Here is a 15,759-nt window from a genome sequence, read left to right as displayed (position 1 = left end):
TTTTTTTGTTGTACTGGTACTAACTCTATTGCATCCTTTTGCAGTAGTGCTTGAACTTCTAGTCCTAAAAGTTCTAAATGTTGTGGTGACATTTTGCGTGTTTTGGGGGGGATGTTTGGTGGGAAGTTGTGGAATTCTATGCAATAGCCATGTTGGATTATTGCTAATACCCAATTGTCTGTTGTAATCTGTTGCCAAGATTGGTAGAATTGGCTTAGTCTTCCCCCCACTGGTGTTGAGTGAAGGGGTTGCGTGACTTGAAAGTCACTGTTTAGGTGGAGGTGTTTTTGGAGTCTGGAATCTTCCCCTACTCCTTGGGAATTGACCCCCCCTATATCCCCTGAAACCTCCCCTTTGGAAGGAACCCTGATATGGTGTGGTTCTTGTTTGTTGGCTGGTGGTGTCTGTGGGTTGGCCACGAAACCCCCCTCTAAATGGAGTTTTTCTGAAAGAGCCTCTGCTCTGCGGGGAGTAGAGTGCGCCCATGGCCTTGGCCGTGTCTGTGTCCTTTTTAAGTTTTTCAATGGCTGTATCCACTTCAGGGCCAAAAAGTTGTTTTTAGTTGAAGGGGGCATATTAAGGACAGCCTGCTGGATTTCAGGTTTGAAGCCTGAAGTGCGGAGCCAAGCGTGTCTCCTTATGGTGACAGCAGTGTTGACTGTTCTCGCTGCAGTATCGGCTGCGTCCAGTGAAGAGCGGATTTGATTGTTTGAGATCGTTTGTCCCTCTTCAACTATTTGCTGCGCCCTTTTTTGGTATTCTTGGGGAAGATGGTCTACGAGAAGTTGCATCTCATCCCAGTGAGCGCGGTCATATCTGGCCAGCAGCGCTTGAGAATTTGCGATGCGCCACTGGTTGGCTGCCTGTGATGCTACTCTTTTCCCTGCCGCATCAAATTTTCTGCTTTCTTTGTCCGGAGGTGGGGCGTCACCAGATGTATGGGAATTTGCTCTTTTGCGAGCTGCCCCTACTACTACGGAGTCAGGTGGTAACTGCGAAGTAATAAACACTGGATCTGTGGGTGGTGGTTTGTATTTTTTATCCACCCTTGGGGTGATGGCTCTTGATTTTACGGGCTCTTCAAAAATTTGTTTTGCGTGCCGTAACATCCCCGGTAGCATTGGGAGACATTGATATTGGCTATGTGTAGCCGAGAGGGTGTTAAATAAAAAATCATCCTCTATAGGGTCTGAATGCAGTTGGACATTGTGGAATTCTGCAGCCCTAGCCACCAGTTGTGAGTATGAGGTACTGTCCTCTGGCGGTGACGGCTTTGTGGGGTATGAATCTGGATCATTGTCCGGCACTGGGGTGTCGTATAGGTCCCAAGCTTCTTGATCCTGATCATCTTGACTTATGGTAGTTTGCGCTGGTGAGTGCATTTGTGGCGGTGTTTGTGCCGGCGATGCCTGTTGTAGTGGAGAGGGCGGAGGCGTGACTTTTTTGACCACTTTGGCTTGTGGTTGTGCGTCATCCTTGAGGAGACTGATCCTTCTTTTCCTCATTGGGGGAAGGGTTGATATCTTCCCTGTGTCTTGCTGGATGTACAGTCTCTTTTGTGTGTAGTCTGATTCTACACTTTGGAGCTCTTGTCCAAATCTGTGCATCTGGCCACTTATTCCTTGTTCCTCTGAGTAGGATGAAGGTGTGGTATTTTTCGGCACCGAGAGAATCTTTTTTCGGTTTCGGCACCGACAGAATTTTTGTTCCTTTCGGCATGGATTCTCGGTGCCGATGTTTTTCGGTGCCGGTATCTTGTCTTTGTCTCTCGGAGCCGCTTTCTCGGCTCCGAGGTTGCTCCATGGCGGTCCCTCGACCGGAGTCGGGTGTCTTCGCTATGGGCGTGCCCTTTTTCGGCACCTTCGACGGGTCGCCTGTTTTATGGGTCGAGCCATGGCCTGTTGGCAGTGGCGTCCCCTGGGCTTTCGTTTTGTCGATGGTTTTACTTTGACGTCTTACTCACAGTTTGTTGCTGTTGTTCGACGTCGGAGTCTCCGGATTCTGATTCCGGAACCGAGAATGTTTCCTCTTCGTCGTCGAAACGTTGTTTTGTCGGCGTGGACGCCATTTGTAGACGCCTGGCTCTTCGGTCCCGGAGTGTTTTTCTGGACCGGAAGACTCGACAGGCCTCACAGGTATCCTCCTTGTGCTCGGGGGACAAGCACAAGTTACAGACCAAGTGCTGATCTGTATAAGGATACTTACTGCGACATTTTGGGCAGAAACGGAACGGGGTCCGTTCCATCGGATTTGATGTCGCACGCGGTCGGGCCGACCAGGCCCCGATGGGGGAATCGAAGCTACCCCAAAGTCTTCCGATGATCGGTGTCGATGTACCTAACTATCCCGATACCGAACGGAACAATACCGACGCTTTCTTCCGAGATTCTGACTAACTTTCCGAACCGAAACACGGAGCGAAAAGGAATACGTCCGAACCCGACAGCGGAAAAAAACAATCTAAGATGGAGTCGACGCCCATGCGCAATGGAGCCGAGGAGGGAGGAGTCCTTCGGTCCCGTGACCAAAAAGACTTCTTCGAAGAAAAACAACTTGTAATACTCTGAGCCCAACACCAGGCAGCGGACTGTGCCAAACATGTGTATCTGCAGCAACATATGCCATCGAACATAGGTGTTACTGGGCTAGGGGGAAGGGGGTAATCCTTCCCGTGCCTTTGGACAGCTTTTAAAGGGCAAGTTTGGTGTCCCATTGCATAATCCGGTTTGCACCAGTCGAGGCACCACTGATCCCCGCTCTGGCACAGGACAGAAAAGGTGAGTGACCACTCCCCTTTCCATCTCCAACCTTAGGGTAGTGCCCAGAGCTCCACCAGGTGGCCACTTTGTTCTGCCATCTTGGAACCAAGATGTCCAGAGGTCCCTGGGATCATCTGACTGGGTAGGCCAGGTAGCTGACGTCAGTGACCTCCCTCTTGATAGGTGAGTGACTAAACTCCACTTTTGGGCTATTTAGGGACTCCCTTGTGAGTGGGTCCCCAAATTTATTGTGCAAGATAATGCAAGTAACTCTGCAAGACAACACCTGCTCCTGGACTGTGGAACCGCTGCTGGGTTACACATGAACTGGACAAGACTGCACCACTTCAGAAGACCTCTTTGCCACATTATTTCTGTGGCTCCTGTCAGAATTCTGCAACATCTCCAAGGCTGTGCATCCTCTGGGGTCGGCAAGACTTTGACTGCACAAAGAAGCAAGAAGAAATCTCCCTTGGAGTGAAGGAGTCACTCCCCTGCATCCACAGGCATCTAAGGAAACAATGTCCAGCTGGTGGGATCTTCTGTCCATCAGATTTGTTAAGATTCCCCAACACAGGTGGTGGTTCTGAGTGTTCCTTTGGGTCCTGTCTGCCTTCTGTCCAATGTAGGAAGACTGTGAGCCCCTGTGTCTGCCACTGGGGCAGAACCCCTGTGCACCAACCAAAGCTTGTTGACTTGTGCTCTGAGGAAGCTTCAGTCTCCAAATAGCCCCGGTCCCCAACACTACCCCTGCAAGGACAGTCTACTCTGCTGCTCCCGCAACATGGGACTCTTCATGTATGCTCACTGGGCCTGCTGCCACTGGGTTGCTTGTAGGTGCTCAGACTGCTGCTTCTTACCCTCCTGCACTCAGAGTGTCAGCCTGGACTCCTTTTCAAGGGTTGTGTTCCAAGAACCTTGCTGGTCCTCCACAGCTCTGCAAAACAACTCCTGGTCCCCGTAGCTGGACTTGATCAGCGGTGGCGTGCATAGAGGCGATGACTGTCAGTGAGACCAGGATCGCAGTGCGAAGCGGGGCAATGCAACCCAGTGTGCCATCGTCAGGCCACGGTGCAGGCCAGCAGCGTCCCGTGGTTTCTCCTTTTGAACAGAACAAAACAACAGTTCCCAGTGCTGCAGGTCGAGGAAACTGAAGTCTTTGGTGTCCCTGAGACTTCCAAAAGGAGGCAAGCTCTACTCCAAACCCTTGGAGAACTTTCTCAAGCAGGACACACAGCAAAGTTCACTCTTTGCACTCTTTTCAGGCAGAAGCAGCAACTGCAGGCCAGTCCAGCAAAGCAACACAGCAAAGGGAAAGTACTCCTTCAGCTTTTCAGCTCTTCTCCTGGGCAGGGGTTCCTCTGGATTCCAGAAAGATTCTAGAAGTCTGGGGTTTTGGGTCTTCTTACCCCCAGTTCTGCCTTTGAAGTTGGCAAACTTCAAAGCAAAGTCTCACATGTTTGCAAGAGCCTTCCTTGTCCAGGCCAGGCCCCAGACGCACACCAGGGGGTCGCAGACTGCATTGTGTGAGGGAAGGCACAGTCCTTTCAGGTTTGAGTGACCACTCCTCCCCTCCATCACATATGGCTGATAAAGATATGCAGGCTACACCCCAGCCCCCTTTGTGTCACTGTCTAGAGGAGAGGTGTGAACAGCCCAACTGTCAAACTGACCCAGACGGGGAATCCAGAAACAGGCAGTCACAGAAATGGTGTAAGCAAGAAAATGCCTACTTTCTATAAGTGGCATTTTCAAACTAACAATCTAAAAACCAACTTCACTAAAATATGTATTTTTAAATTGTGAGCTCAGAGACCCTAAACTCCACATTTTTATCTGCTCTCAAAGGAATCTGCGCTTTAAGGATATTTAAAGGCAGCCCCCATGTTAACCTATGAAGGAGATAGGCCTTGCACAGTGAAAAACGAATTTGGCAGCATTTCACTGTTAGGACATATAAAACACCCTAGTATGTGTCCTACTTTAAACATACCCTGCCCCTGGGGCTACCTAGGGCCTACCTTAGGGGTGCCTGACATAGTAGAAGGGAAGGTTTAGGCCTGGCAAGTGGGTACACTTGCCAAGTCGAATTGGCAGTTTAAAAATGCACACAGACACTGCAGTGGCAGGTCTGAGCCATGTTTACAGGGCTACTAATGTGGGGTGGCACAATTAGTGCTGCAGGCCCACTAGTAGCATTTGATTTACAGGCCCTGGGCACCTCTAGTGTACTTTACTAGGGACTTACCAGTAAATCAAATATGCCAATCATGGATAACCCAATCAACAGTACACTTTACACAGAGAGCATATGCGCTTTAGCACTGGTTAGCAGTGGTAAAGTGCCCAGAGTCCTAAAGCCAACAAAAACAGGTCAGAAACAAATAGGAGAAAGGAGGCAAAAAGACTCGGGATGACCCTGCAAAAAGGGCCATTTCCAACAGGGGACACCCTTTCGCATTCCATTTTATTTCGTATATGGTTTGCCCCCACCAAATAAGGCCCCTGCTAATTTATGCTAGTTTGATGTGCCTACAATTAAGTACTTTTATTTTTCAAACACTGTGTGGTTTCTTTCATGTGCGATAAGTTACTGTGTGACTAGTGTGGTATTCCAAGTGCTTCACATGCCTTCTAGAGAAGTCTTGGCTGCTCACCACAGCTACCCTAGAGCCCCTGGCTGTCTAGACACTATCTAATCAGGGATGCCTGCACCCAGCATGAGGTGTAACACCATAAGTGTCCACCACACACTGGGCTAACTTCCTACACTGAACAATTGCAAATTCATTCTCTACATGCTGTTCTTCCCCACTAAGGAAAATGTTTTACTTCGATATGAGTTAAGAGTTATCTTCCAATCCTTTTGAGTGCAGGAAGTGATTGGAGAAGAGTTGGTTAATTCCCCTAAAACATGTATGTATGTTGATGTGCACACTCATGTGGTGTTCTATCAGGAAACTACCAGATCTCAACTACTTCCAGCCCCTATATACAGATTTGCGAGAGGTGATAAATCAGAGCCTTGCCAAAGTCCAAAACCTAATATAATAAGACCTTGCATAATCAAAGAGGCTATTTTAAGAGCTCCGATAAGAGCAATGCCTTAAATTGTCACCTTCCAGCATGGTAAAAAAAAAGGGACAAGTGAAATTTAACCGAACAATTACATTTCTGAAACATCTAACCCCTTCAACAAGCAGATATTTCATAACACGTCGGAGCCTTTAAGTGCAGGCGGTATTTCTATATACCTGTCCCTGCAAGGGAATTAAAAAAAATTGTATCCATCTTATGTGCCTCTTGGGCAAGGTACCAAGAATTTGGCATTTCCCCCCATCTTTTGTCAGACATGCAGCCACATTGTCCATGATTTGGACATTATTACACAAAAAAACCCTATGCTTTGAAAGAAGCATAGCCTATGACACAGAAGAACTGATACATAGCTCCCCATACCCATTATTCCCCCTTGCTTTAAATCTATATGCTTTCCCATTAACTGAGAGGAATATTGTTAAACGAAAAGAAGGAAAACAGCAGTTTATGATTTACCTTCGGGGTTTAAGCTTCTCATGTTGCGGGTCTTTAATGCATTGTATGGCCTGACCTGAATTTGGTGCTCCAAAATGGAATCTGGGTAACGCTCAAAGAAGATCTCATTAACAGCCATGTCAAATGTTGGAATAACTTCCTGTGAGAAATTAAATGAGGAGATTAAAGCCATAAATTGTTCACCCTGTCAAATTAACTTCACAGATCCCCAAACAAAACATTTATATCCAGTTCAGAACAAACAGTTGTCATTGGAGAAGAGAAAAAAAAAGAAGAAAAAAAAAAAGGGCAACATCAACTTTTTCAGGAGCCCACCAGTCATTTTTGGCTGGATTCATGGATATTCTGCAAGACATCACACCCAAGTCAGGATAAGGCAACCTGCAGAAAACAAACCATACAAAACAGGTCTCCTAGGAACCCACTACCTTAACATGCAAAAGGAGATGACTGGTAATGTTGATGAATTAAGGGAAAAACTGAGAAACCACATTAGAAGAAACCAACTCACGGAAAATCAATGTATCCAAGGACAATTAAGGAAAAACAAACCAAAAATTAAAAAACGGAAGCATTTAATTGAAATATAATAATTAGAAGGAAAAATAGAGAGACGTGCAATTCATGGGTAGGGAGTTTACTTTAGATTCAGGGATGTGTGGGGTGGAGGCGTAGAAAGGGGTTTTAAGGTGGAGATGGCAGAAGTTTAGGGGTGGGGCTATTAGGGTTCATGGATACAGAGCCTGGGGAGGTTTTAGGGTTCAGAGATGGATGGAATTTATGTCTGGTGAGGGTTTAAGATTCAGTGATGGGTAGAGTTTATGGGTGATGAGGGGCTTTTAGGGGTCAAGGATGGGTGGATGTTATGGGCAGAAATAAATTTAAGATTCAGGAATGGTTAGAGGCTAAGAGTGGTTTTAAGGTTTCTGGGAATGGGTGGAGGTCAGAAGTAGAAAGAGGTTTTTAAAGTTCAGGGAAGTGTGGACTATGGGTGGGGTTCAGAAATGGAAGTTGTTCCAGTGTTGTGCAGGACCTTAAGGAGCAGAGATGGATGGTGTTTAGAGGAGGTGCTGGGTTAACAAAATTAAAAAGTATCCAATGTAATAGATTGACAGTGTAAAACAGTGGTTCCCAACCTTTAAACTCATGACCCCACTGAATCACTACTGGAAGGCAGGCACCCTCAAGCAATTTAAAACAGCAATTCCCAAAAATACACAAATACACACCACACAAATACACGCATTACTAAAGACATAATTATTTTATATTGAAAAATAATTGCAAAAATAAATAAAAACACTTAACGGGAAGGTCGGTGCTGCGTCTCGGCGACTTACATTTCAATGTATAGTTTTATTTGGGAATGCTGAACCTTCGGGTCAGATTCTACATTTCCCAAGCGATTTCAGTTTTTGTTTTTTAGGTACATAAGATCTGAGAACGCCTTTTCACATTATTTGGGGCGGGGAAAGGATGTAAAACCATAAGGGCCTCAATTCTCTCCATACCTTCTCTGTTACAAGTAATTCATTTGTTTTACAGCACCTCTCATACCAGCGTAGGGTGTTGGAGCACTTTACAGGGGACAAGGTGTGGGATCCATATGTTATTCATACTGGTAGGCATTTTCTAAGAGTGTTTGGTCTGGAGAAGCATAAACCCAGGATTCAGAACATACATGGTTAGCATTAACTTAAAAAAAAAAAAAAAAAAGAATGCATTTCTATGCAAGCCAACACTTTTTAGCAGCATAAGGCTTATGAGACTGGGGAAAAAAAACAAAACTTTTTAATCTGTGCCATGCAGCCTACATGCAGCTCTTTGATGTCAGTTTATAGCTCACTGTTCTAGATTAGGACTGTAATTTATGAACTGCATAGTAACAAAAGAATCGGACAAAAGAAGTAACCCACTGTTATGCACATAACATTGTTCTTTGTATGATACACATTCTTTGCAGCAGACATAATTACCATCTGTGTTACCTTAGATGAATCAAAACTGTACTAGACAAAGCTCCCATCTCTCTCCAGCAGGCACATTAATCACCAGAGTTATCTTGACACTTATTTTTTGCCCGAAGGATGCTTGATATACCAGAACCTTTGCAGTACTTTTAAAACCGCTGCACAAAGGAAGTAATACATATAAAAACATGCAGCAAGAGGACCCAGCTAGATGCCTTATGACAGGCCCAAGCCTGCGGACTTTCTGGGAATGTGTCAGACCCCTGGGGGTCCGCGGACCACAGGTTGGGAAACGACCGTTGTAAAAGACAGAAATCTGAAGTGTCCCCTGAAGTACTGAAATAAATACCTCAGTCAAAAAAGGTTTCTGAAAATAATACCTGCAACCACTGCATTTACACCTTAACAAATAAGCATGCAAAAGCCAATTTCAAAAAAGGGGGGGGGGGTGACATTCTATGAACTGGTATTTAACGGCTCCCGAACGTTTAACGTCTGAATTACTGCCATTACTGGAAGCCGGGGACCCTGCTTCACGGAGTCGTTACTGGAACACGGGGACCCAGGCCTAAAGATTGGCACCACAAACCAGTACACAGAAAAACATATTGAACACACAAAAAAAAATTGTTATTTGTAGAAAAGTTCCCTCTTTTTGGCATGATTACCCCCACTTTGTTGCCTATTCGTGTGCTTAGACTGTTTTCACTGGGACCTTGCTAAGCAGGACCCCAGGGACTGTGCTCTCTCCCTCCAAATGTGGTTTCCTAGGACCTTTATGCACTCCACAATTGGTATACTGGTGCCCCCTTCTAAGTCCCTAGTGTATGGTATTTATTTACCCAGGGCACTGGGACACTCTGGGCCTCCCATGGGCTGCAGCCTGTATTATGCCACCCATAGGAGTTGATGCAAAATGGGTCTGCAGGCCTGCCATTGCAGGTTACTGGAAGTCACCACTATGGTAGACCCTCCTAGCCCACAGGTCAGGGTGCAGGTCCCCGTGTGTGAGGTGCCCCTACCAACTCCAGCAACTCTGCTGCTCCAGCGACGTGGGACTCTTCTCCTGGCAGGCCTCACTGCGACTTACTGTGCCTGCTTCCAGTGGGTTGCATGTGGGGAGCAACATCTGCTTATGCTGGCTCTCCCACCTGCTGAGGGTCAGTATGGACTCCACTCCAAGGGTCGAGTCCCCTGGACTTAGCTGGTCCTCTTCAGCCTTGAAACTCTTCTTTTTGCTTTATCTTGCATCTGCAAAGGCTTGTTGGTGGTTCTCCTAACCCACTAACCATCTGCCACCAGACAACCAATGTGGGACAAAATCTGCACTGCTTGTGGGCTCCTCTTCAGCTCCTGGGCAGCACAGCTGGTCTTCTGCCCAACTAGATCTTCATCCATAAGAGGATTGATAGTGGCTTCTGCTCCCACCGGACATTCCATCGTAGACTGGACTGTCCAATTCTTTGCAGGTCCTCTTCTTTCAGAATCCACCTTTGGTTTCTTCAACTCTGATCCTGTTCTTGCGCAATCCCTTGTTAGTCCTTGGGAAAACCAGTACGTACTTCTGCTCTCCTGGTCGCTGTTAGAGGGGGAAGAGGGGGGGGGGGGGGGTGGGTGGGGGGGTCACTTAGCTACTCACCTCTTGGGGTCCCTAGTTCTTCCAGCTTCCCTCTAACAACTCCATATCCTTGGGTGAGGGACTTCACTTTGCATGCCCCCATTTTAGCATATGGTTTTGGTATTGCAGCAACTTAGCATGTCTCCTAGATAAGTCTTTGCTGCTCATCCACAGCTACCTCTAGAGAGCCCTGGGTTCCTAGACATTGCCTACATTCACTAATAGGGGTTGCCTGGACCTGGTATAAGGTGCCAACACCATAGGTGTCCACCAGTCAAGCTTCCTACATTTTTGTATTTTAATTAAATTAAATTACAAAAATGAAATGAAGTTTGGACTTTTTCCAAAGCTAATTAAGGGCACACATCGTCAATTTATATTCTGTTTCATGCACCTGCACTGCTCCACAAATCGATTGAGGATACTAGTTACATTTTTAGCCTCAAAAACCAAATTCCTTGACGTTTACTGCACGTTTAAAAAAAAATCAATTGTAAATTTAGCCACTTTATACACGTTATTGATCAGTTAATATTGGTTAATTTTCTAAGTAGTCACGGACCACCTGAGAAGGCTTTGCGGAACCCAAGTCCACACACTGGGGACCACATGTTTAGGTTAAATGGTTTCTCTGCAACCGTAATACATGAAATCTTTTTACTATGAAATAACAGAGCAAGCTGACTGGGCCACCATCATAACCATTTTAAGTGATGAGCTACGCCCACTCTGTTGCAGACCCTTTCTAACAGGCTTTTGATTGAAATAGCCAGCTTCAAGAGGTGGAAGTTGGAGACCGCTCTCTACTTGGAAGAATGCCTAAACCATTAAGTACCTATAACTAAACTTCAGTTTCCTTCTTACAAAAGCAAAATTACTCTGCTTATTACAGAGATTCTTGCAGCTAGAGATACACAATGGCAGTACTTTTAGCTCTTGTAAAGGACAGGATCAAGCTTTAGTATGGCTTTGTAGTTCTAAACTAACTTTTAGGTTAGTAGTACCAACGGGAACACTTGTAAATAATAAAAAAAAAAAAAAAATCATCCACCCGAACGTCAAAAGCCTATTGTTTTCCAAAGAGGAGGTGCACAGGAGTAGAGATCTGGGGATGGGGGTTGTGGCCAATTATCCCTCTATAATTCAGATTCATTGCACTGCACTATTGTTGATATTTTCTACATATATTACTTGTACAAGAGAACTTTATGTTCAACATGGCTTGAGAAACAGAAGCACACTATCCTTATGAGGCACAGACAGCCTTTCTTCATCACATGTTCACTAATATATCGTCCATGATTTGCGCTCTCTCAAGAGTGAAAGACCCAGAACTGAAACATGATTAGTTCAAGAGCTTGCATAGTGAATAAGAGATGCTCTCAAATTTAGAGATACACAATTACAGAACAAAATTTATCTGCTTAGAAACTGATGTGGTCTCACAAGCTCCAAACCCTTCCAACAGGGAACCACCACACTTACTTGAGGGTAGCACACCAGCTGCCTGTACAGATCTTGGTCAAACGTTCGCAGGTGGTCACAGTTAACATTCAGGAAGGGTTCCCCAACCATGTTGATCTGTAAAAGGGAGAGGACAGAAGTTAGTTCTAGCCCTGCTAGAGTTACTGCAAACCATAAAAGTGAGTTAGGACTGCACAGACGCACCTCCTCAAGGCGCTGCATGTAGACAGGCTCGTTCAGGTCCAGGCCAGCATTTTCCTCCTCTTTGGACAGAAGGTCAATGAAACGTTGGAGAAATCTCTGAAGGCGAAAAATATTCAACACTGAACTTTTTGAATATAATAACAATCCACATTACCTGCATTTAAAAAAACAGAACAAAAAAAAATAAAAAAGACCCATCAGACTGCATTGAGACAGAATGTGTGGGGTCGGGTAGAAGGGAGAACAGCAGGCATAATCAAGTTTGACACTGCAGCCCAAAGCAAGCCATCCAAAATTCAATCTTATCTAGGAGGCGTCCGGAGGAGTACAATCTAGCCTTTACAGTAGAAAAGATATTTAGTGCAAGGGATAAGGGTGGTGGAGGTAGGCGGGAGGTGTACAACAGCAACATTACTCGTTACATGTTCTTTAAAAAGTAGGCTGTCTATTTCTACCAAGAAAGTAAGGTGTCTGTTTTCATGCCCACCTGACCTAATCACTAAAATCTGACCCCAAACTCTCGTAAGCTTCTGCTGATCTCTGCCCTTCAGGTGGTCTTTTTGTTCCATTACTTGTCAAATATTGCTCTGTAAGGCTTGGCTCCATTGACAAAGCTTGAAGGCCTTAGATGCCCAACTATATGGGACGCACTAAAAGAAAAATGTTACTTACCCAGTAAGCATCTGTTCATGACATGTGGTTCACATGCTCTGCATACTCCTGTGGGGTCTGGAATATTGCATGTTTTTCTTTGAAGAAACATTTTCGAGTCACCCCTTGGTGATAATGCGCATGGGCACCAACTCCTTTATTAGTTTTTTTTTCCCCCGCAGGCGGGTGAGACTAGCAACGTGTAGGAAGTATAGAGAAAGATGTCCGTGCAAATATAATTACATATGTACAAGAATATAAAAATAAAGTAACTGGAACTGCCACAGGTGTCCATGGAAGAGGGAGGGCACATGTGAATCTACATGGACTACATGCCATGAACAGATGCTTACTGGGTAAGTAATATTTTCGTCTGATGGCATGTGTGACTGTAGATGCACATGCTCTGCATAGACTGGAAAGCAGTCCCTCCATAAAAGCGAAAGCCAACCTGTGGGAGTTGCAGTTGATTGGAAAAGTGTTTGTAGCACAGCTTGACGACATGCTAGTACATTCACACAGGAATACTTTGTAAAGGTATGTGGTGTAGACCACGTAGCCGCCCTACAAATGTCATCTATAGGTATGGTTCCAAGAAAAGCCTTTGGTGACTCTTACCCCTAGTAGAATGTGCCTCAGGAGCATCAGGTAACCGTCTCTTCGCTTTAACTTAGTAGGCTTTTATACATTTGACTATCCATCTGCCCTTGTGAGGTAGTGAAAAAACTACGAAAAGCTGGCCTTCTTAAGTTCTTTGGTTCTGGCAATGTGAAACGTTTTAACATCTAGAGTCTGTAGAGCTCTTTCCGCAACCGAGTCAGGCTGCAGAAAGAAGACTGGCAGCTAAAGGGATTGATAAGGAATTGGGGAAACACTTTAGGAAGCAACTTCGGGTTTGAACGAAGGACCACCTTGTCTCTATGAATTTGGAAGAAAGGTACTTTCAAGCTTAGGGCCTGGAGCTCACTAACACATGAGTGATGTGATAGTGACTAAGAATGAAAATGTCACTTACCCAGTGTACATCTGTTCGTGGCATCAGTCGCTGAGATTCACATGGTCTGCATTAGCTCGCCATCTGGTGTTGGGTCGGAGTGTTACAAGTTGTTTTTCTTCGAAGAAGTGTTTGAGTCACTGGACCGAGTGGCTCCTGCTTCTCTGCTCATTACGCATGGGCGTCGACTCCATCTTCGATTGTTTTCCCCGCAGAGGGTGAGGTAGGAGTTGTACTATAGTAATAGTGCCCGCGCAATGAAATGTGTAAGTATGTACCTATTAAAGGTTTAAATAATATATATACAAATGTACAAAATTGAAGGTAACTTCTGAACTGCTACAGGCTTCCGGGGAGGTGGGTGGGCCCATGTGAATCTCAGCGACTGATGCCACGAACAGATGTACACTGGGTAAGTGACATTTTCAGTTCAATGGCATCTGTCGCTGTAGATACACATGGTCTGCATAGACTAGTAAGCAGTTATTTCCCCATAAGCGGTGGATTAGCCTGTAGGAGTAGAAGTTGTCTGAAATAGAGTTCTTAATACAGCTTGACCTACTGCGGCTTGTTGTGCGGATAGCACATCTATACAGTAGTGTTTGGTGAATGTGTGAGGCGTAGACCATGTGGCTGCCTTACATATTTCATGCATTGGGATGTTTCCTAAAAAGGCCATTGAAGCACCTTTTTTCCTGGTTGAATGTGCCCTGGGAGTAATGGGCAGTTGTCTTTTTGCTTTAAGGTAGCAGATTTGGATGCATTTAACAATCCATCTGGCTATACCTTGTTTTGATATTGGGTTACCTGCATGAGGTTTTTGGAATGCAATAAATAGCTGTTTAGTCTTTCTGATGTTCTTTGTTCTGTCAATGTAGTACATTAATGCTCTTTTGACATCTAATGTATGTAGTGCTCTTTCAGCCACAGAATCTGGCTGTGGGAAAAAAACAGGTAGTTCTACCGTTTGATTTAGATGGAACGGTGAAATAACTTTTGGATTAGGTCGTAGGACGACCTTATTTTTATGTATTTGTATAAAAGGTTCCTGTGTTGTGAACGCTTGAATTTCACTTACTCTTCTCAGAGATGTAATGGCGATGAGAAAGGCAACTTTCCAGGTTAGGAATTGTATTCCGCAAGAGTGCATGGGTTCGAAAGGTGGGCCCATGAGTCTTGTTAGGACCACGTTTAGGTTCCATGAAGGAACAGTTGGTGGTATAATTCTTTTAAGACCTTCTATGAATGCTTTGATGACTGGTATCCTATACAAGGAAGTTGAATAGGTAGTCTGCAGGTATGCAGATATTGCTGCAAGGTGTATTTTAATAGAAGAGAAGGCTAGCCTTGCTTTTTGTAAATGGAGCAAGTAATTTATTATATGTTTTGGAGTTGCGTCTAGTGGTTGTATCTGATTATGATGGCAGTAACAAACAAATCTTTTCCACTTACTTGCGTAGCAGTGTCTAGTGGATGGCCTTCTGGCCTGCTTTATGACCTCCATACACTCTTGGCTAAGTTGTCCGAATTCTAGGATTTCAGGAGCCAGATTGCTAGATTCAGCGATGCTGGATCTGGGTGTCTGATCTGTTGGTTGTGTTGCGTTAACAGATCTGGTTTGTTCGGCAGTTTGATGTGGGGTACTACAGAAAGATCTAGCAGTGTTGTGTACCAGGGTTGTCTTGCCCACGTTGGTGCTATTAAAATGAGTTTGAGTTTGTTTTGACTCAATTTGTTCACTAGATAAGGGAGGAGAGGGAGAGGAGGAAAAGCGTAAGCAAATATTCCTGACCAGTTCATCACATAGGACATTGCCTTGGGATTGCTTGTGTGGGTATCTGGACGCGAAGTTTTGGCATTTTGCGTTCTCTTTTGTTGCAAATAAGTCTATCTGAGGTGTTCCCCAGAGTGTGAAGTAGGTGTTCAGAATTTGTGGGTGGACTTGTTGGTGATCTCGAGAGAGATTGTCTGCCAGTTGATTCTGGATCCCTGGAATAAACTGTGCTATGAGGCGAATTTGATGGTGGATTGCCCACTTCCATATGTTTTGAGCTAATAAGCTTAACTGCGTTGAATGTGTCCCTCCTTGTTTGTTTAGATAATACATCGTTGTCATGTTGTCTGTTTTGACAAGGATGTATTTGTGGGTTATGATTGGTTGGAAAGCTTTTAGTGCTTGAAAAACTGCTAATAATTCTAGATGATTTATATGCAGTTTTGTTTGATGTATGTTCCATTGTCCTCTTATGGTGTGTTGATTGAGATGTGCTCCCCACCCTGTCATGGAAGCATCTGTTGTTATTACGTACTGTGGCACTGGGTCTTGGAAAGGCCGCCCTTTGTTTAAATTTATACTGTTCCACCATAGAAGCGAGAGGTAAGTTTGGCGGTCTATTAACACCAGATCTAGAAGGTGACCCTGTGCTTGAGACCACTGTGAGGCTAGGCATTGTTGTAAGGGCCTCATGTGCAGTCTTGCGTTTGGGACAATGGCTATGCATGAGGACATCATGCCTAGGAGCTGTAGTATTGTTCTTGCTTGTA

At 45.0% G+C, this 15,759-nt stretch overlaps 1 protein-coding gene across 1 annotated transcript in view; it reads right to left on the bottom strand.

The window, feature by feature from the left end:
* MCM4 (minichromosome maintenance complex component 4) overlaps positions 1-15,759 on the bottom strand; it is an 84,073-nt gene that overhangs the window by 48,857 nt on the left and 19,457 nt on the right. The window contains exons 6-8 of the mRNA XM_069220134.1: positions 11,571-11,666; positions 11,388-11,483; positions 6,315-6,453 (exon numbers count right to left, since the gene is read on the bottom strand). Of these exons, the coding sequence (XP_069076235.1) occupies positions 6,315-6,453; positions 11,388-11,483; positions 11,571-11,666 (331 nt within the window). The remainder of the gene's footprint in view (positions 1-6,314; positions 6,454-11,387; positions 11,484-11,570; positions 11,667-15,759) is intronic.

This window comes from Pleurodeles waltl, chromosome 2_2 (assembly GCF_031143425.1).
Source record: "Pleurodeles waltl isolate 20211129_DDA chromosome 2_2, aPleWal1.hap1.20221129, whole genome shotgun sequence".
NCBI lineage: Eukaryota > Metazoa > Chordata > Amphibia > Caudata > Salamandridae > Pleurodeles > Pleurodeles waltl.
This window is presented reverse-complemented; position numbering and strand designations above follow the sequence as displayed.